General features: G+C 45.0%; 1 protein-coding gene across 1 annotated transcript; it reads right to left on the reverse strand.

Moving 5' to 3' along the window:
- Nucleotides 1-900: 900 nt before the first annotated feature.
- On the reverse strand, nt 901-10,451 carry LOC308271076 (corticosteroid-binding globulin-like; the record flags this gene model as incomplete). Its single annotated transcript, XM_080707199.1, has 7 exons — nt 901-1,116; nt 3,233-3,380; nt 3,452-3,512; nt 4,410-4,485; nt 5,377-5,485; nt 6,551-6,821; nt 9,800-10,451. The coding sequence occupies 7 exons, from the start codon at nt 10,449-10,451 to the stop codon at nt 901-903; spliced, it is 1,533 nt and encodes a 510-aa protein (XP_080563325.1).
- Between the last annotated feature and the right edge of the window lie 11,533 nt (nt 10,452-21,984).

The raw sequence follows: 21,984 nt of genomic DNA on the forward strand, positions 1-21,984 counted from the left end.
GTAGAATACCCTGGGTTTAATTTTCAATACAAAGAAAGAAAGAGAATGAGAAAGAAAAAGAGAAAGAAAAGAAGAAATAAGGAAGGCAGGCCGGCCGGCCACTGAATGTTAGAATCCATTACACGCCTATGTAAATTTCCTTTGACCTCTCTGGGGTAAGACTTCCCACCATTGACCCACAACAGGCTTCAGGGGTCAGCTCCTCTTGGGGGAGTCCAGAAATTCCCCAACACCCCTCCTCCCAGAAGGAAGAACCCAGCTTCAGAGCGTGACATGCTAGTGACCTGCAGGATTCCACTCAGGCCCTTTCCTGCACAGCTCCTCCCACTGCGCTGAGCGAGGGACCCATCACAGACACAACGGGCCTTGTCCATTTCTGAGTTTGGGTGGAGTCATGCATGCGAGCAGAGTCACATCTCTTGTGGTTCCAGGTGTTAGGGGCTGAAGGCCTGTGTCCTTCCAGATTCATTTTGAAACCTGAGGTCCCACGTGATGGTGTCATGAGGGGAGGCTCTGCGAGGCTGATTAGGTCATAAAGGTGGGGCCATCATGAATGGGATTAGTGCCTTTAGGAAAGAGACCCCCAGAGAGCTGTCTCTGCCCTTTCCCTCACGTGAGAATGGATCTATGAACCAGGAAGTAGGCCTCACCATCCTGTGACCATAGTGGCACCCTCATCCCAGACTCCAGAATTGGTTTTGAGACCATCCCATCTGCCATACATTGTTGTGGCTGCCCAAAGAGACTAAGACGCCAGGGTGGGGACTGCAAGCACTCCTGGCCTCCCCTCTCAAACACACTGGTCCTGAGAGTCACAGCGAATGGTTTTTATTACAAGATGCTTCAAGGTAGGGGCGAATCTGGGTGGGTGGAGGAGAACCTGGAGAAGCTTGCCCAGAGTCAGCTGGTGTCAGGCTCACTTGTGCTCTCAGATGTGTCTGGGTTCACAACCCTGGCCAGGAACAGGCTGCTCCAAGTGAAGTCGTCGAAGATCAAGATGTGGTAGGGCCGGTTGAAGATTGTGGTCCTCTTCTTGGACTTCCGCTCTAGGGGGACCACAGGGACATCTTTCTTCACTCTCTTCTCATCGAGTACCAGCACGGCCTCGTGGGTCACCTGGTAAAGATGCCCCAGATCAGATTAAACCCTGTCATGTGTTAGGCACTTCCGCACCGCAGCTCCTGGACTCCTCACACCCTCCCCTTTGTGGAAGATGGGCTGAGGCCCCAAGAGCCTCACTGGCCAGATCCCCAAGTAAGTACCAGCCCCAGGACTAGAGCCCAGGTCTGTCTACTTCCAGCAGGACTAGAGCCCAGATCTATCTATTTCTAGAGCCTGGGCCATACCCATGCTCCCTTCCCAGAAGAAGGGCAGTCTGAGTGCTGCGCCTTCTTCCCAGTCTAAAATTGAGCAAGGCTCATTCTAGCAGGAATGCTGCGCGGCAGATATTCCCAGGAACGGGTGCATGGCATGTCTTTCTGGGGAACAGTTATAAGCATGGGTATTTGGGGATTTCTTGAAATTGTCCTTGTTACCAAAAAGGTACTTGAGACTTATGTTATCAATGGCCCCAAATTGTTTAAAATAATTCAAGATTTACCCCCTGAAGCTTTAATATTTATCTACGGGTTGCTCTTGAATTTTCAAATGACTGACCTAATAAAAAAAATTCTATAAAGACTCAGACAATCACAGTCAAATAAAGCCTTAAAGGAATCTGACCCTCCCCAGGCTTTTCCCAAGCAAATATTAACAATAAACCTAAAACAGAGCCAAGATAAGTGTTCCCACTGTCATGTGTTCTGGCAGGCCAGCATATGTGATCAGAGGTAGGCTACGGTAGAGTGCCTTCTGACCCCCCCCAGTAACCCTTGGTCATACATTGGGTATGTGGACAGCAGCAGAATACATGGGTACCCAGGCACAGTCTTGAGACATGGGAAAGTATGAAACGTTCCTATCCTTAGTAGTGCCTATTAATTTAAAAACAATGATGTACATCAATCAGACAATTCAATGCATATTATAGGACACTGTTATGATACTGCATTAGTAGTTAATAATAAACTTCAGTTTATTTTCGGCTTTCCTTGGTTTCTTGTAAGAGGAAATGTTCCCTTAAGAAAAGAAACTGGCCGTCTTCCACCTTGCCTTGATATATTAGTTCTTTGTATATGTACTGATGTGTTAATTCTGAAAAAAAAATTGTAAGAGTAGAATGTAGCCAAAAAAGAAAGTATAAAATGCTTGCCAAAACCAAAAGTAAGGAGAGCAGAAACCAAAAATAAAGAGAGCAGCTTCACCCTCCATTGAGTCTGCATGTTTTTCCGCCGTACCTCATCGAATCCTCATCCCACCGCTCGTGGACCCCGACTCCTGCTAAGTCTGGACCCCGGCAGCTGAGCCCGGGAACAGGACTTCAACATCCATATCTGGGATATACCTCTATACCAGATTCCAGGTCGGCAGAGGGAGACCTTGCTCTCTGCCCACCTTGCAAGGTAAATATCAGGTTGAATTTATGCAAAGTTAGGAAGAGGCTGAGCTGGGACTTGGTCCTCTGCAGTGGATCTCAAGAAGAGGAGGCTCTGAGTCCACAGACCCAAGGTCAGATGCTGGAATAGAACTTACTAGCTCTGTGGCCACGAGTATGTTTTCAACCTCCTTGAGCTATAGAGTTGGGGTGATGCCCATTTATCGGGAAGCAGCTCTATTGACTCGTTCCATTCCCACAGCAAGCACTGAACTGAGCAGGTGCCACTGTGGCCACAAAAGCCCTTGTGTTTCGAGGGCAGGATCACCTCTGAGACATGGCATCATACACAGAGATGAGCAGGCTTGGTACATATAATCGCTGCTCAATAAAATGTTTTCTGAATGAATGAATGAAGATTATCAAGCTGAAAGATAATGCATATAATTGGGCAGAAGACTCAGCATGATCCCAATTAGACATTTACCACGTTCCCTGTTTCTTGCTTCCAGGGGCTTCTCACCATGCTGCCATGACAACCTCGTTGTCTGGTGTCTGTTCTGCATGGTCTGGTGGGATGGTAGATGCCTGTGCTGTGACCCTCCCTCATCACCAGGCTCCTCTGTGACTTGACACCTCATTTGCTTTCTAAGCCTCCCTGGAGGCTCATCCACAAATGGGCTCACTGTTGCCTAGTGTTGCTGGGTTTGTTGTACATTTTGGAGAGAAAAAATAAAGACGGGCTCCCAAGGCACTTACCTTTTCTAATTTCGCTTTACCATCCCGGGTGAGGCTTGAGAGGTCTGCCTGGCTGGTGAACAATTCCTTCATGCCCATGGCTGTGAGCACGGCCTCGAGGTTGTAGGAGCCAGAGAGGGAGATCTTTGGTATGTACAGGTTCATCTGTCTGCTCGGGGGTAAGCAGATGAGGTTAGCTAGCCCAGGACTGGGCATGTGAGGAGAGTCGCACATCCCCACCTGACACTCTGTGACTCCTCCTGTGACCCCTCCAGTTCCAGCTCCCTGCCTGAACTGCTCCCTGGAAAGAGAAGGGACAAGGACAGAGGCATGACCGGCCTCTTTCCTCCTCCATCACAGGGGAAGCCTCAGAATCGCACAGTCTCTTCTTCTGAGTGATTCCTCTGCACTGATTCTACTTATGGACCACTGAGTACTGAAGACAGAGGCCCCTCAATAGATCCCTTTGGCCCCCAGAGAACCCTGCTCAGAGCAGAGGAGAGAAGGAGCACCAGCTGGGAGCAGCCCTGGCCAAGCTGTACCCATGATGCTGTGTGGCTCTATCCTAGTTCTGCCCCCTCTAGGCTGATGTTCTCTGCCTGTGGCTCAGCAGATGACCCTTCTGGACCCATAGATGCTTCATCTGGCAGGACAAGAGGTAAGTATAATCATGCTGGGGTGGAACAGTGAAGAATCTTGGGCTAGGCTAGGCAGCTCCTCTTTCTTACCACATCATGGTATTAGTTTACTTTTGAATTTCTTCCTTTCCCAGTTCTCCAGCGGGGGAGCAGATGCCCAGATCCTGCAGAAGAGCATGCCTTCAGGTGTGTGTGTGTGTGTGTGTGTGTGTGTGTCAGGGGGGGAAGTCTTCTCCTCACTGGGGAGAGCAGCCCTGGAGATCAGGGACTGGCCACTAGCCAGTGTGACTTTCAGCCACCCCGTTCAAAAGGAGTTGGCGATGAGTAAAGATGAGTGGGACACGCAATGTCCCCTGTAGATGGGGAGACATTGCTCAATGACACCCAAGCCTTCTGCTTTCTCCCTCAGCTCAGCAACTGAGACCTCATGAATCAACATCTCCAATTTCCAGACCAGAATATTGAAACTCAGAGCGGCTGAGGGGTCCCTCAGAGCCACACTCCTGGCAGCAGGAGGACCCTGAAGAAATCAGGCCACTCCCTGCCTCCGGAGCCCTCACACGGCCGGTCCACGAGGCCATGCTGCGCCTCGATGAGCCCAATACCTTTCCTCCTCAAAGTTGTGCTTGTCAGACACTTTCATCAGAGAAACAAAAGCTGACGAAAACACCCTCTACCTGTGTCAGCTGCTCTCCAAAGGCAAGGCCACGGGGCTGCCTGGAGTGGCTTACCCACTAACCTTCATAGTATTGATGTATCTTCACCAAGAGATTTTTCATGTGTGTGTGTGTGTGTGTGTGTGTGTGTGTGTGTGTGTGTAAATGAAAAGATTATCCTTTATTCTCATTTTGCTTTCAACAGAATACAGTTCAGAATTTCTTGTTTGGACCATGGAGTATTATTGCCACCTGGTGACATTACACCCAATTGACAGGTTCCCATTGGGGGTGGCGTGGTTGGAGGATGGAAACAGTTAAGAGTGTGAAAAGCAAAGCTGGCGAAAGACCCTTAAGTCCTGTCTCCCACTGTCTCTGTCTCTGCCTCTGTCTCTCGTAGGGTAAATGTTGGGGACCTCCGTAAAACACAGGGCCAGGCACACCTCTTGTCATGCTTTGAGACTGAAATGTCTCCCAAAGACCCCTATGCTGAAAGCAGCCAAGTTCGGAGGCAGGCGGGGTGTGAGAGGTGGGGCACTGGGTAAGGCCTGGGGCGCATCCTCCCCAGCTGCTTCCTGCCTTCCCCTCAACTGCCAGCACGTGGGAATGGGGCCCTCTGCCATGTCCTGCTGCCGTGGTTTCTGCCTTGGAGCTGGCACACTATAGACCGAAACTCTGAGACTGAGTGCCCAAGACCATCTTTCCTCTTCTAAGTCATTCTTGTCACCACGAACCAAATAAACCTTTCCTCCTCGAAGTTGTTCTTGTTAGGGATTTTGGTCACAGAGGCTAAAAGTCTGATAAAGCACCCTCCACCCAGCAGCGTTTCTCATCTCTCTGTTTCTCTCTTGGACAGAACTTAGGTCTTTACACCAGAAGCTGTTGTCTGCTCTATGGTAGACGTGTCCTCTGAGGTCTCTATATTTTCCTCTTTGCCGTTCTGTTCCTGTGCCTGGCCTACTTTATCGTACAGAGAGTGGCTTCCATTTACGAACAGTTTTGAGTGAGTGAGAACATGAAAGCTCCCTGCTCACCAGGCCTGATGAGCTACCCAGGACGCCTGCCAGCCCCACCCCTGCCCCCGGCCTTTGAATCTGCATCATCCCAGCCTCCACCACATTCCACATTGGTCCATACTTTCTGATTTCCCCGTACAGAATCAGAACAGAACCTGCATTTGCCTAAGAGTAAGAACCACGTTCTCAGGAACACCTCCTCCCTCCTTGGAGGTGAGGAGCAGAGATGGTCACGTGCTAACAATAATTTCATTTGCCCTCCAGAGCAGAGGTGCTGAGGGGGATTAATTAATTTCAATTGCTCATTCATTTATTTGTTCATTAAACACTAACTCTGTTCTCCAGATGACCTATCCTGAGTGTCAATGCTACCCTAACTCCTTATCTGGAGCAGAAGCTGGAGACAGAGGGTGTCCATGGGCTAGTTCTCTTCCTGAGCACTGACCCATCAGGATTACCCCTTTGTTCTCTTCTATTTACTCATTTATGACTTATTTCTGTCTTCACTTTCATATTTATTTACTGAGATTAATTGATTGATTGACTGCAGGACGGTAAAATCCCCTGAGTGAATAAAAACTACTGATGACAGACACAGATTTTCTTTCATGCCATGGTGGGAGCAGAGTTCATCTGCAGTGTATTTTATGGAGTCTCCTACTAATCTGTAGTAAGGCTTGGTTTCCCAGAAACAAGATAACAAAGTAGAAAAGTAGAAGGTGGTTTGTTGGTGAACTCACTTTAAGAAATTGACCCTGAACTATGATAAAATAGGGGGTCATCATGAAACTCACAGGAAAAGAGGGCCTCACTTTGTGGATAGCCTCACAGTCCCTCAGTGCTGACTGATAGATGGATAAGTAAGTTTAACCTCAAAGTCAGAGAACCTCATAGTCTAAGGGATCCAGCAGAATGGACAATAGTGAGCCTTGAGGGTGAGTCCAGGAGAGGGATGCATCTTCTTCCCCCTGCCCTGGCTTCGGGGAACACATATAACGTAGAGCACAAGGCACTGGTAGGAGGGCTTACCTCCTTTTCAGGGAGATGGTCCATCTCTGAATCGTGTCCCGGCTCAGCGCAGCAGTAACCGTGTCCATCTTCCCCTTGTCTGGAAGGATGAAGAAGGTTGTCCTATTGCCTAGGTAGTCCAGCTGGACCACCTGGCAGGAGAGCACCGGGTCCTTGAAGTACTTGATGATACCTGAGTGGAACATCATGGGTACCTTCACCGTGGCCGTCTCATTCACATAGAAGTCCTTCTTCACAGTTTTGGCTGGGTTAAAGTGGTGTGCCCACGTGCCTGGAGGAGGCAGGAGAGAGAGCACAGAAGTCAGATCTGGAGGCTGGCAAGGTAATCGCAGCTTGGATGGGCTCATGGGCAGCAGTGGAACTCCAGGGGTGGCTGAAATAATCTACAAGGCAGCTGGCTGCACACCTGAGGTGTCCCTGCATGAGTTCGTATGTTTACAGTGAGATTTGGAATGGCTGGAGGTTTAGCTATTTATTTTCCTTTCTATCTTTTTTTTTTTTGTGTGTGTGTGTGGTACTGGGGATAGAACCCAGAGGCACTCTACCTTAGCATTACACCCCTAGCCTGATTTTATTTTTTATTTGGAAACAAGGTCTCACTAGGTTGAAAAGTCTCACTACTTGCTGAGGCTATCCTTGAACCTGTGATTCTCCTGTCTCAGGTTTCCAAACACTGGGATTTCAGGCATACGCCACTGAACCCCAAGAGAGTAGGTTTGAGGTGGGGTCACTTTAAGCAAACTTGGCCTTGAACAAACTGATCTGGAGTGGGTCCTGGCTCTGGAAATTCTGAAGTGGTACCAGATTTCAAGCCTTGAACTCAAGGTCCCGTGTGTGTGTGTGTGTGTGTGTGTGTGTGTGTGTGTGTGTGTGTGTGTTGGGGAAATGAATCATCCATTCCATCCCTATCCTGACAACCTGTTGTCCCGCTGCAGGCTCCTGACCCCTGCCACCTGGCCCCTCTTTCCAGACCACATTTCCAGAATGCACAGCCAGGCTGTGATACTTCATCAGGGTCACTGACTCCCACCACACCAGGCAGGCCTTGGGCTGCTTCACCACTTTCCAGGACATCATCACCTGACCTGTTTGTCTCCCTTGGCATGGGGACTCCTACCCTCCCACGTGGGACTTTGCAGCACTACTTAGCTCTGATGGGAAGAAAATCGCCCAAAACCTGAGTGCAATGCCACTAGCAAAGCCTCTTCTGACTTCTCAGCTTATTCCCAACCCTCCCCCACCCCAATCCTCTTGCAGGATGTTTAAAGACGTGGGTTTCATCTCACCAGGACCTCCTCTGCTTTAGTTTAGGAGCTCCCCAGTTTGGGAAAGGCCTGGAGAGCCTGAGTCCAGTAGGTCTCAGGTGTCCTGGCTGCCCCTGACCTCCAGCTCTGAAGCCCTGGTGGGACACAATTTCCCAACATGACTCTAGGTTGACCTTTCTCCACACCACCACTGGCCGATCTGGGGACTGCACGACCACAGTTGTTGGGTTTTGGTGGAGACAGTGGGGAGAGGCTGAAGGATGTAGGAGAACAAGCTCTGACCACAGCCCAGAGGCCCAGGAGCTGTGCCTGGTCCATGATGAATGGCCCTCTAAGCTCCCTGACTACGCACACTGGTTAAGGGTCATGTTCATCAGTCTCACCTCTAGTGAGATAATTTGAGGGTCCTCAAACCACCTTCCAAGGAAAGTCAGGTGTCCTGGGAAGTGGAATGTGTCTGAAATATTTAGTTATTGCTCCTGAGAGAATCAGGGGAAGCTTTGCAATGAAGGTTTAGGCAGCCAGGTCAGTTGAGGAAGGGCTCCTGGAAGGCTTAGGGTTTGCAGCAGGCAGAATAATGGCTCCACAAAGACATGTTAACAACCTACTTTCCAGAATTTAGGAATATGCTAGGTTATGTGTCAAGGGGAAAAAGTTGCAGATAGAATTACTGTTGCTAGTCATCTGGCCTTGGGCTTGGAGATTACCTGGCTTATCCAGTTGTCCCCTGTGCAACCATTGTGGTACTTAGAGTAGAAGAGGAAGGCAGGGGAGTCAGGGTCAGAGGAGATGTGATGGAGGATGCAAAGGGGAGAGAGATGTGACCCTCGAATTTGAAGATGGAAAGGCCCACAGCCAAGAATTACAGATGGCTTCTAGGAGCTGGTGAAGGTCCAGAAATATCTTGCTCCTTTAATCCAACATGTCTGCAACCATGTGTTCCATAGAAGCATTAGGATGTGAACTCATCTTTCCCTGAAATGGCATGCTCAAGGCTGGGAAAGGAATTGGGTGTAGATTGATCGTGTGTGTGCACGCGTGCATGTGTGTCTGTTCAATGTGATAGTAGGAGCTTAGAAGAGAGAAAATGCTGAGCCATAAGTCAGCAGAGAATAAGCAGCAGGAAATTCAGGCCAGGGTTGGTACTGTGGGTATTGAGGGACAATATCACCAGGAAGGGGTGCTTTCCTGCATACTTGGAGTAGGTTGTTTAGTACCCTCCTGACCTCCACTCACTAGACACAGGTGGGTAGCACACTCCAACCCACCCCAAAATCCTGACAACCCCAAATGTTCCCAGATCTTGCTAATGTATCTGTGAGGAAGACAGTGGTGTCACTCCTATTTTTGAGGAACATCTACTCAAGGGAAGGGATTACAACTTCATTCTCAGGAATAATGTATCTCTAGATTACCTGATCATAATTATCTGAGGGTGGTGGTGGGGATTGCTTACTAAAACTACAAGTACTAGGGCCTCCCTCAGAGGTTTGGTTTTGATAGTTCTGCCATGGGCTAAGGGATCTCTGTAATTTAACAAGTTTCCCTGAAGGTTTTGATGAATAACACTTTGGAAGACCCTGTGTAGAACTGGGACTGAAGTCTTGGCCAGGGAGGGCCTAGTGGGCTCTAGCTGTGAGCTCTCGGGCCGTGTGTGTGGGGAGGGGAGGCTCAAGGGCATCAGGCAGATCCTGAGGGAGGGCAGAGTCTGGCTCAAGCCTGGATTTTCAGCCTCTGGCCCAGAGCCAGCTTCATGGCCAGTGCTCAGCTAATATTTGTAGACTGGGAGGCAGCCAGAGTGTGCAGAGCCAGACTGCACATGGTTACATGTATGGATCTGGAACCAGCCTTCCAGAACTTGAATTAGTCACTCCATTCTTGCATCATTCTGAATTTCATAAAATGATAGAATTCCATCTTCCCAGCCCCACTGCAATGAAGGTTGAGAGCCCCAGATGTGAGTGTGCTTTGAGAAATCAAATGCCTTGCTCCAAAGCAGGCCCTGGATTTTGACAGCTGTTGCTGTTCTCAGCAACAGTGAGGGCTCGGGAAGAGCGGAATGTGGACGGGGTACCTTTGAAGAAGATGTAGTTGACCAGGGTGAGCATTGCAGGGCCATCCAAGATTGAGGGCACATACTCAATTTTTCGCTTCTTATTCCGGAAATACCACTTGGTCTGTTTTATGGGTACAATGATGTCCAGGACATATCCAGGTAAGACATTTGGCCCATAGTAGTGCATGATGTCTTTCCAGAAGGACACTTGCAACCCCTGGCTATGGTTGAGTAACATGACACTGCCCATGGTCATGTCCAAGCTGGTGTCTGACTCCTTGAGGAGGTTGTGCAGGTGCTGGAAGCTTTGGTGGATCTCGGCCTCAGGTGTCTCTGTGAGATTGAAGCCCAGGCCCTGGAGAAGTTGGGTTCTTGTGTGGCCACTAGCTCCTAGGGACAGCATAGCCAAGGCCATGGAGATGCCCAGAGGGGAGATGAAGATGTTTTTATCAGTGTCTATGGCTGCAAGGTGCTGATAAAAGCTGAAGGCAAAGTCAACATTGGTTGGAGCCAAGCCCTTGTGGATGCTCCTTGGGACAGCATTGGAGTCCGTAGCCTGGATGGTCCAGAGGCCACTCATGGACAGCCAGAGGAAACAGGAGAACAGGGAGAGTAGCATTGTTCAATACGGCCAGATCCTGCCAAGTCAAGAATGCCTGTTAGATGATACAGTGGCTTCTGAGTCACAGGACAGTGTGCAACAGAGGTAGGCCAAAGACCCCAAGCTTCCCCTTTCTGCACACTGGCCATGTGACCTGGGCCTACACAGCAGGGCCCTGGGATTCCATTGCCTTATTTGAGGATACAAATTATATTTAGTGTGATTCACCACTAGCCTATGTGGTACCCAACACTGATCTAGATATTTGCTGAATTATTTCACCTACCTTTCACCAAAATGCTCACAAGACAAATACTATTAACCTGATTTTAGACATCCAGAATGAGCTGCTCAGAAAGGTTAAACATCCACCCAGCTGACATGTTCAGAGCATCTAGAGAAAAACAAAACAAAAACTGTCAAATAGGAATCCCATAATTGTCCTTCAAAAAATGAGAAAGAAACTGAGATATTCCTAGGTAAAGCTGGGAGAGGGCATTTCCATGCTACCTGCCCTTCAGGAGATAAAAGGCATTTCAATTCATATTGAAATAAAAAGACACTGGACAGTGACTTAAAGCTGTATGAAGAAATATAAATATCTGGTAAAGGTAATTGCAGGAGCAATTACCAAAGCTAGCATTGTAATTTGGTTTGCAATTTCATCTTTTTTCTGTGATTTAAAAGACTCTTGTATTAAAAATATTGGTCTATGTTTTTGAAAACATAATGATAGAGAAATAATTTGGGGTGTCCATGACTGAAAGGAATTGGGGACAAAGCTATGTAGAAGCAGTGCTTTTGTAAGTTATTGAAGTTAAGCTGGTAAAAACTCAAATTAGAGAGTTAATAATAGCAGTCAAATTAGACTCTATGATGTTAAGTTATAATTCCCATGCTTATCACAAAGAAAATAAAGAACACATGTAAAAAGAGAGAAGAATTAAAATGTTTTACTACAAAAATAAACTGAATATCAAATAAGACAATAATATAGAAAATAAGAGCCTGGCATGGTGGCACACAACTGTAATCATAGTACTTGGGGTGAGGGCTGAAACAGGAGGGTTGCAAGTTCAAGGCCAGCCTTGGCAACTTCTCAAGACCCTTTATCAAAATTAAAAAAATTAAGAGAAGCCTGGAGATGTAGCACAGTGGTAGATTGTTTCTGGGTTCAATCCCAAGTACTACAAAAAGGAGAAAAGAAAAATAGAGCCTTATTTAGCCAGGTATGGTGGTGCACACCTGTAATCCCAGTACTTGAAAATCTGAAACAGGAGAATCACAGGTTTGAGGCCAGCTTCTGGAATTTATCAAGACCCTCAGAAGTGTATTAAAACCCTGATTTAGAGGTAGAGACCCTGTTGAGAGGCAAAATGCCCCTAGGTTCAATACCCAGTACAAAAAAAGCAAGAAGGAAAAGAAAGAAAAAGGAGAAGAAAATATGGAAAAACCAATAAAAAATATAGAAACATATATAAAAAAATAGAAAAATACCAGAGGTAAGTTCTTCCTTATCAGTAATTATTTTAAATATAAATGGATCAAATTTTATAATCAAAGGGTGGAGATTGGCAGAATATCTATGCTGGTTAATTTTATGTCTAAATTTAACTGGGCTAAGGGAAGCCCAGGTAGCTGGTGTCTTAGTTCATTTAGGCTGCTATAACAGAAATACCATAGACTGAATAACTTATCAACATCAGCAATGCAGTGCTCCACAGTCTGGAGGCTGTTTAGTCTAGCATAAAGCCACCAGAAGATTTGGTGTCTGGGAAGGCTAGCTCTTTACCTCACAGAAGGAGCATTTTGTAATGGATCACAGAGCTATGGGATATGTACACAATGGAATTTTACTCAGCCATACAGAACAAAATTATGTCATTTGCAGGGAAATTGATGAGTTGGAGAACATTATGCTAAGTGAGATTAGTTAGTCACAAAAAGTGAAAAGTCAGATGTGGTTCCTAATATGCGAACCCTCGGGAGAAAATGGGACACAGGAGGGACTCTAGACAAGGGGGAGAAACCTTAGAGGATGAAGAAGGTGACCTAACAGAGGGAGATGAGAGAGGGGAGGAGGACACCACCAGGCACATGACGTACTTCCCAAAGTTATCAAAGTCAATCACTGTCCTGAACACGGGAATGAGAGAGGGGGAGGGGTGGGGTGGGAACTGGGGGAGGGTTAAACGAGTGCTGTGTGCATGTATGTCTCTATGACCCTCATCGAGAAGTATGGCTACAATGCATCAATGAAATAAAAAAAGAAAAAGAAATTAAGCACATTCACACTGAGTGAATGTACTTAATTCCACTGAACTGCATACTTAGAAATGATCTAAATCATAAATTGTATTAATATTTAACATAATACAAAATGAGGGAAAATAAATATGTCAGTAATAAACAAGTTTGGTAAGAGCCATTGAAAAAAAAAGAAATCCACCCAAGGTCAGAGTCAGTGAATAGATGCTCTGTCTGAAAGCCTGGTGGCTCCAAGCTGCAAAAACCCCATCACACAGGGAGAAGCAGTTCTCACTGTAACACCCTGCTGGTTCACTGCTCCACTCTGTGGAGGGGGCCAAGAACCCACGATTAAACCCATGCACTCTGGAGGCCCCTTCCCTGGCAAGTTCCAAACCCTAGACCTGAAGAGAGACATGTGCATCTCCTCCTGCACATCTCTTCCATCTCTCCATGTTAAAAGAAAACAATCCTGCTGGCTGCTTTGAGGTCCCCACTTTTCTACTTTATGCCTTGATGGTGGAGGCAGGTGGTACCCGCTCTGCCCCAGCTCCCGGCTCTTGGATTCTCCCCAGACCTGGCTTCTGACTTGGATTGCTGGACAGTTCTTTTTCTTTTCTGGGTTCCATGGCCAACCAGGCGAGGTTGCGATCCCAGCAGTGCTATGTACTAATGGAATTTGGGCGGGCTGCTTGAGCTCTCCTGGTTTAAGTGGAGCTGATAATCATCCCCACCTTGGTCTCATCTGTTCTGATGTTTTCTTCACCTTTCTAGTCCCAGTGAACAGCCATGGTTGGGGCTTGGCATGGCTCCCAGGACCAGCAGTTCGCCCTCTCTGACCCCTGCCTTAGGATGAGCCTGCTCCAACACAGTCTCCCCTCTGCAGCCAGCCACTTCTTCCTCAGATTCCTGCTGAAGGCTTCCAGTGGCTCCGCAGTGCCTTCAGATGAGGTTGACTCTCGCAGACTCGGCCAAGGGGTTCCCCATGCTCCAGGCTTGTATCAGCCCAGGCCCAGCCTTAAATCCAGCCCCTTAGAGTCTTAGCCACAGCGATAATGGGTACCAGTGGTTCCCCTGGCACATGCCAGACTTTATCCTGCTGCAGGGCAGGGAGGCAGTGCAGGGCAGAGCAGGGTGGTTATTTCAGTGCCCCAGTGTTTGCTGAGTCCTGATAAGTGCTGAGAGCATGAATTAAAGATGAACCTGCCCAGCCCTGCCCCAGGGACGCCCCCCCCCCAGTTCTTTCCCCTCCCTGTCTCACCATCTCAGTCCTTCTTGGCTGTAGACACTCAGATGCAAAGTCACCACCCCCAGAAAGCCCTCCCTCTATCCCCTTGGTTCCTTCCCTGTGTCTCACACAGGGAGTTTGCTTTGGCACTGGCTGCCACACACCTCTCTGTGATCCCTCTTGGGTAGGACTTTGGCAACACGGCACCAAGGTGGGGTGGAGGCTTCCTTCCCTGCCTGCTGTATGTGGGGAAACTGTGTGCCCCAGCCCCAACTCCATGCGAATCCTCCAAGATGGAATGAAATCACCGCCCATCTCACAGGACTGTGGAGGGTACCAGTCACAATCTTCCCCAATGCTTGCCTTATGTGACCCTCCCCCCTTCTCACAGATGAGAACACCCCAGCAAAGGAGTCAGAGTAGGCATGCAGGGTGGCTGGGCAGTTTGATTTCACAGCCTGTGCCATGCCAATCTGCCTCTCGACAGAAAGCCAGGGGACAGAAAGCTGCTGTTCCGGAGGAGCAGCTGGGCACAGGACAAGGGCCGAGGGAATTACTCACCTGTGTGGTCACTCACTCGTGCTGTCCATGCTGGTCTGGCCTGCTGTCTGGGATCCCAGCATGGGTACAGTCAGCTGGTGGATGCTTCCTGATATATCCTGTTTGCCGTGTCTCTACTGGTTATTGGTTAGAGGTGAGGGGTAATGACCTGCACCATTCAGTGGTCCCTTCCCCCAGACACTAGCCTATGCGAGGTTTCTCAGAAAAATTGGAGTAAACACAGCAATACACAAATTAGCTTTCCATTGAGTCAACAAATTCAAGTTTTATTTATCTTCTTATATCAAAATGTGGCTGGAGTTGCGTCAGAGTTTGTGGTTACCCCATGGCAGCTGGCAGACAAGTCCCAGGTGAACCCAGATGCTCAGTTGTATTTGAGGACAAGTCAGGCCAGGTCCTCCTTCCGGGGGCCCCCAGGCTGGGGTAGGAGAGATGGGCATGGGGCAGTGTCAGCCAAGTGCTTCCTGTGGGCTCTCACGTGCTCTGCACAATGACTCTGGGGATGCTGAGTTATTCTCATCCTTTAGATGAGAAACTGACACACATTGAGGTCGAGGGGGCTGCCCTTGAGATTCAAATCCAAGACCTTTAAACTCCAAAGTCTAGCACCTGCTACTCATCAGTTCTCTTTTGATTGCAGGTGACAGACCTCAAACTCAAACTATTTTAAAGTAAGAAAGAGTCTATGGTAAGTTTCAGGAAGGAGAGTTTTTGGAAGGTGGAAAGGGCTTCAGGCATGGCTGGATTCAGGGGTCCCAAGTCAGCATTAGACCTCTCTCTTTCTTTTCTTGTTGGATTTCTGCCTTTTTCTTCCTTCTGTTTATCGTAGTGACAGAGGTGGCCACAGCAGCTCTAGGTTATTAGGCTCTGAGTCTTTATTGTAGAGCAGGAGAGAAATCCCTTTTCTCAGTGTTTATGTCAGTTCTCCAGGTGCTCTGAGTATGGTCTCCACACTTGGGTTGATCGGGATGCCCTTCATGATGCCAGGGCACTGCCACATCCAGCGAGCCCTGTGCTCGCTGCTGGGCTGAGGGGCCCTAACTTCCCTCCAGAGCTGAGCAGAGCTGTTTCTGGGAAGAGGACAGTCAGGCCCACAGTCAGGCTGCAGCTGGGGGGCTCCAGCTGTGTCAACACTAATAGGTCATGTCAAGTGTCCTAGTCCTTAAGCCCAGTTTGGAATTAAAATCTAAGAATTTATTTTCATCTAGATTTTTGATTAAATACTGGAAAGTTATTAATAATGTTTTTCATTTTGTCCTTAGATTATTTTTATGTAGGTCATTTTTAAAAAATTTATATTTTATTTATTTTCTCTTTCTTTTTGACAAGTCTTACTGGGGACATTGCTCTAGGTGATTAATCTTTTCAAAGACTCAGATGTCAGTTTTGTTTTTTATTTGTAAAAAATCTATGTATTATTGATTTTGGTGTTTAATCTTTATTTTTGCCCATCTTTAAAAATCTCTGGGCATTTCTATTTTTAGGTAAATTCTTAGCTTCTTTACTTTTTTTTTTTTAACAATTCTAGTCTTTCTATAAATGTAGTTAAGTTAAAAGATTCCTGTAAATACTGATTCAGCTATGTTTCAAAATTTTTTTATAATTAATCTTCTTTCCCATTTTTTAAGTAATTTTAATTTCTTTTAGTGTTTTATTTTAACCCAAGGGTAATATATCACTTAGTAATATACCATTTAGGCCAGTGCTGGGGCCTCCTAACCCAGGAACGGAACCTGCAGAGGGGTTAGGCTGGTGCTGGGGCCAGCGAGACCGGCACCGGAGCCTGCCATGAGGCAAGGCTGGTACTGAGGCCTCCGAGCCCGGGATTGGAGCCTGCTGAGGGGTGAGGCCGATGCTGGGGCCAGCAAGGCCGGCATTGGAGCCTGCCGTGAGGCAAGGCCACTCCTGCGGCCTCCAAGGCCAGGACCGAAGCCAGCTTAGGGGTTAGACCGGTGCAGGGGCCAGCGAGACTAGACCTGGGGCCTCCCATGAGGCAAGGCCACTGCTTGAGCCAGTGAGGTCTGGATCAGTCCACTGAGTAGCCAGGCCACTACTGGGACCATCAAGAGTGGGATCAGTACTTGCAACGCAGCATGCACAGAGAAATATCACAGAAAATATAAATCAGACGCTTCTCTTAATCAGCAATAACTAGGAGGAAAAGGGCAACAGGAAGAGGTTGAGCTATAGAAAGGGCCCTATAGTGAAGCAACTAATGTGACCAATCAGAGGGTATGTAATACTGGAGGACGGAGCCTCTTTAAAACGCAGGAGGTACATAAACAAATGTATCAAAGTAAATCACCAAAGAAGTGTGGGATGGAGGGAGGGGGAGGGAATGGGATGGGGGCTGGAGGAGGGCTAATTGGATGATGTGTGCTTGTATATCCTCTCAAGTCTTGTACTCCAATGTGATTGATATATGACTACAATGCACCAATTTAAAAAATAAATTAATAAAAAAAGTAATATACCATTTAGTTTTAGAATTTTTTTTAAATTTTATTTATTTCATTTTATTTATTTTTTTAAATTTTTTTATTGGTGCATTATATTCCAACATCATATTGGGGTAGAAAACTTGTGTGTACAAACATGTACACAATGCTGATTTAACCCCTACTCAATTCCCACCCCATTCCCTCCCCGTCCCTCCTTCCCTTGCTTGGCTTAGTGATTGACTTCGATATGTTTAAGTACATTGTGTGTTTTAGAGATTTTCCTCTTCCCCCCTCCTTTCTCCTCCTTTAGGTTGTCTTGTTTGCTCCTCTATAGGATTTCCTCTTTCAAGAGTTCCTCCTATGAACCATTTCTCCCTAACTCTCACATATTAGGGAAAGCATCTGATTTCTTATTTTTTGTGACTGACTAATCTCACTTAGCATAATGTCCTCCAGTTCCATCCATTTCCCTGAAAATGATGTAACTGAGTTTTTCTTAATGGCTGAGTAAAATTCCATTGTGTACATATCCCACAGTTTTGTAATCCATTCATCTGTTGATGGACATCTTGGCTGGTTCCATAGTTTGGCTATGGTGACTTGTGCAGCTATGAATATAGATACACATGCATTAGTTTGGTAGTTTGGTTTCCTATCTTTTGGGTAGATACCCAGAAGTGGTATTGCTGGATCAAATGGTAGATATGTTCCCGTTCTTCTGAGGATTCTCCATACTGTTTTCCAAGGTGGTTGCACTAATTTGCAATCCCACCAACAATGTCTTAGAGTTCCCACTTCTCCACATCCTCGCCAGCATCTGTTGTTGTTTGTGTTTTGAATGATTGACATTCTAGTTGGAGTTAGATGAAATCTCAGGGTAGTTTTGATTTGCATCTCTCTGATTGCCAGTGATGTTGAGCATTTTTTCATGCATTTGTTGGCCATTTGAATTTCTTCTTTTGTGAAGTGTCTATTTAGTTCATTTGCCCATTTTGTTATTGGATGCTTTGTTTTCTTAGTGTTGAGTTTCTTGAGTTCTCTGTATATTCTAGATATTAGTCCTCTATCGGAGGGGTAGGTGGCAAAAATCTTCTCCCATTCTGTTGGCTCTCGACTGAGGTTCTTGATAGTTTCCTTTGCTGAACAGAAGCTCTTCAGTTTCATGCAATCCCATGTATTGATTCTCCTTTTAATTTGTTGTGCCTTTGGGGTCTTGTTGAGGAAATGTTTGTCTGAGCCTATGTGCTGTAGTGCTGGACCTATGCCCTCTTCAAGGAGCTTCAAGGTCTCTGGTTTAATTTCCAAGTCTTTGATCCATTGTGAGTTGACTTTTGTACAGGGTGAAAAAGTGGGATTAATATCCAATTTTCTGTATATGGTTAACCAGTTTTGCCAACACCATTTGTTGAAGAGGCTATCTTTTTTCCAGTGTATGTTTTTGGCCCCTTTGTCAAAAATCAATTGGCTGAAAGTGTGTGGACTTGTTTCTGGGTCTTCTATTCTGCTCCATTTGTCTATATATCTGTTCTTTTGCCAGCACTATGCTGTTTTTATTGCAATGGCTTTGTAGTATAGTTTAAAGTCAGGTATTGTGATTCTTCCTGCATGGTTTTTGTTGCTGAGAACTACCTTGGGTTTTATGGGCTTTTTGTTATTCCAGATAAATTTAAGGACTGATTTTTCTGTGTCTGTGAGGAATGATCTTGGTAGTTTAATGGGCATTGTGTTAAATCTGTAGATCACTTTTGGGAGGATGGCCATTTTAATGATATTTATTCTGCCAATCCATGTGCATGGAAGGTCCTTCCATTTTCTAAGATCTCCTTCAATTTTTTTTCAGTATTTTATAATTTTCTTTGTAGAGATCTTTTACCTCCTTGGTTAAGTTTATTCCCAGGTATTTTATTTTTTTGTGGGAGATCCTGAGTGGAAGTGTTTTCTGAATTTCTTTTTCAGTGGATTTATGGTTGGTGTATGGGAAAGCTTCTGATTTTTTATGATTGATTTTGTATCCAGATACATTGCTGAATTTATTGATCAGTTCTATAAGCCTTTTGGTTGAGTTTGTTGGGTTTTCTAAATATAGTATCATGTCATCTGCAAATAGTGAAAGCTTGAGTTCTTCTTTTCCTATTTGTACTCCTTTGATTTCCTTTTCTTGCCTTATTGCTCTGTCTAGAGTCTCTAGTACTATATTGAAGAGAAGTGGTGATAATGGACATACTTGTCTAGTTCCAGTTTTTAGGGGGAATTCTTGAAGTTTTTCCCCATTTAATATGATGTTGGTGGTGGGCTTATTGTAGATTGCCTCACCATATGTTGAGATATATTCCTTCTGTTCCAATTTTCTGCAGTGTTTTTTTTATCATAAATGGATGTTGAATTTTATCAAATGCTTTTTCAGCATCTATTGAGATGATCATGTGATTTTTGTCTTTGATTCTGTTTATATGGTGAATTACATGGATTGATTTTCATATATTTAACCAGCCTTGCATCCCTGGGATGAACCCTACCTGGTCATGGTGTATGATTTTCTTGATGTGGTTTTGAATTTGTGTTGATAGTATTTTGTTTAATAGTTTTGCATCCAAGTTCATCAGAGATATAGGTCTGTAGTTTTCCTTCCTTGAACTGTCTTTATTTGGTTTGGGTATTAGTGTGATGTTGGCTTCATAGAAAGTATTTGGGAGAGTCCGGTTTTTTCTATTTCATGAAATAGTTTGAGTAATATTGGGGTTAGCTCTTCTATAAAAATTTTATACAATTCACTTGGGAAACCATCTGGTCCTGGGCTTTTCTTTGATGGTAAGCTCTTTATTGCTGTTTCAATCTCTTTTATTGTTATTGATTGGTTTAAGTGTTCTATATCTTCTTGACTCAGTTTAGGAAGGTTGTATTTATCTAGGAAGTTGTTGAATTCCTCCAGATTTTCCATTTTGTTGGAGTATAGTTTTTCAAAGTAGTCTCTGATAATACTCTGGATTTCTACACTGTCAGTAGTAATGTCTCCTTTTTCATCTCTTATCTTCATAATTTGGGTTGATTCTCTTTTTTTTAGTTAGGTTGGCTAGTGGTGTATCTATCTTGTTAATTTTTTCAAGAAACCAGCTTTTGGTTTTGTTGATTTTCTGTATTTTTTTTATTCTCTATTTCATTAATTTCTGCTCTAATTTTAATAATTTCCTGTCTTCTGCTGGCCTTGGGGTTCAATTGTTCCTGCTTTTCAAGGGCTTTGAGTTGTTTTTTTAGGCTATTTATTTGAAGATTTTCTGTTTATCTTATGTGAGCACTCAGTGCTATAAATTTTCCTCTTAATACTGCCTTCAAAGTGTTCCAGAGGTTTTGATATGTTGTATCTTTATTTTCATTTGTTTCTAGAAATTTCTTGATTACCCTTCTTACATCTTCTATGACACATTCTTCATTCAGATGTGTGGTGTTCAGTCTCCACATGTTTATATTGTTCCTCTGGGTCTTCTTATAGTTGATTTCTAGTTTCATTCCATTATGGTCTGAAATGACACAGGGAAGTATGTAACATTTTTTAAATTTGCTAGGGCTCATTTTGTGTCCCAGGATGTGATCTATTTTGGAGAAGGATCCATGAGCAACTGAGAAAAATGTAAACTCTGCTGTAGTTGGGTGAAATATTCTATATGTGTCCAACAGGTCCATTTGATTAATGATGTTCTTTAATTCTGAGGCATCTTTACTGACCCTTTGTCTGGAAGATCGGTCTAGTATTGTGAGAGGTGTGTTGAAGTCTCTCAGTACTATTGTGTTGGGATTTATATGTGACTTCATGTCACAAAGAGTTTGATTTATGAAAGTAGCTGCCCCTATGTTTGGGGCATAGATCTTGATTTTTGTTATTTCCTCTTGCTGGATTATTCCTTTTACCAGTAAAATGTGACCTTCTTTGTCTCTTCTAATAAGTTTGGGTTTGAAGTCTAACTTGTCTGATATCATGGTTGCTACACCTGCTTGTCTTTGAGTACCATTAGCATGGATTACCTTGCTCCAGCCCTTTACCTTGAGTTTGTTTCTATCTTTACTTGTCAGGTGTGTTTCTTGTAAGCAGCAGATGGATGTATTCTGGCTTTTAATCTATTTTGTCACTTTATGTCTTTTTATTGGGGAGTTGAGGCTATTTACATTCAGTGTGATTATAGAGAGATAATTTTTAATTCCCAACATGTTAAGATCTTATTTCTGTTTGATATACTGTTTATTCTTCTTTGCTTAGTTTTCTGCTGGATGGAAATTCTTGTTTCTTTGGTTCTGGCATGTATTACCCATTTCCTCTTTGCAGTTAATCTCCTTGAGTATTTTCTCCAGCGCTGGTTTTGAAGACATAAATTCCTTCAGTTCCTGTTTGTCATGGAAGCTTCTTATTTCCCCATCTAATTTGATAGATAGTTTTGCTGGGTAGGAAATTTTTGGCTGGAAGTTGTTTTCTTTCAGAGTTTGGAATATGTTACTCCAAGCCCTTCTGGCTCTCATGACTTGGTTTGGGAAGTCTGGAGTGATTCTAATTGGTTTGCCTCTGAATGTTACGTGGCGTTTTGTTTTTGTTGCCTTTAAGATTCTCTGCTTGGCTTCCACATTAGTCATTTTGACAATTATGTGGTGTGGGGATCCTCTTCTCTGATCCTGTCTAAAGGGAGTTCTATAAGTTTCCTGGACCTGTGTATCGACCTCTTGCTCTATGTTTGGATAATTTTCTGCTATTACTTTCTTGAAGAGATTGTTGGTCCCTTTGGTTTTACCTTCTTTTCCCTCCTCTATTCCGATTATTCTTAGGTTAGCTCTCTTAAAATGGGCCCATATTTCTTCAATATCAGATTCCTGCTGTCGGATTTTTTTTTCTAAATTAGAAATTATGCGTTCATTTTTGGAGTGATCATCTTCAAGGAGTGAGATTCTATTCTCCATGTGGTCTTGAAGAGATTGTTGGTCCCTTTTGTTTTACCTTCTTTTCCCTCCTCTATTCCGATTATTCTTAGGTTAGCTCTCTTAAAATGGGCCCATA

This window comes from Muscardinus avellanarius (assembly GCF_963383645.1).
Source record: "Muscardinus avellanarius genome assembly, chromosome: 12".
NCBI lineage: Eukaryota > Metazoa > Chordata > Mammalia > Rodentia > Gliridae > Muscardinus > Muscardinus avellanarius.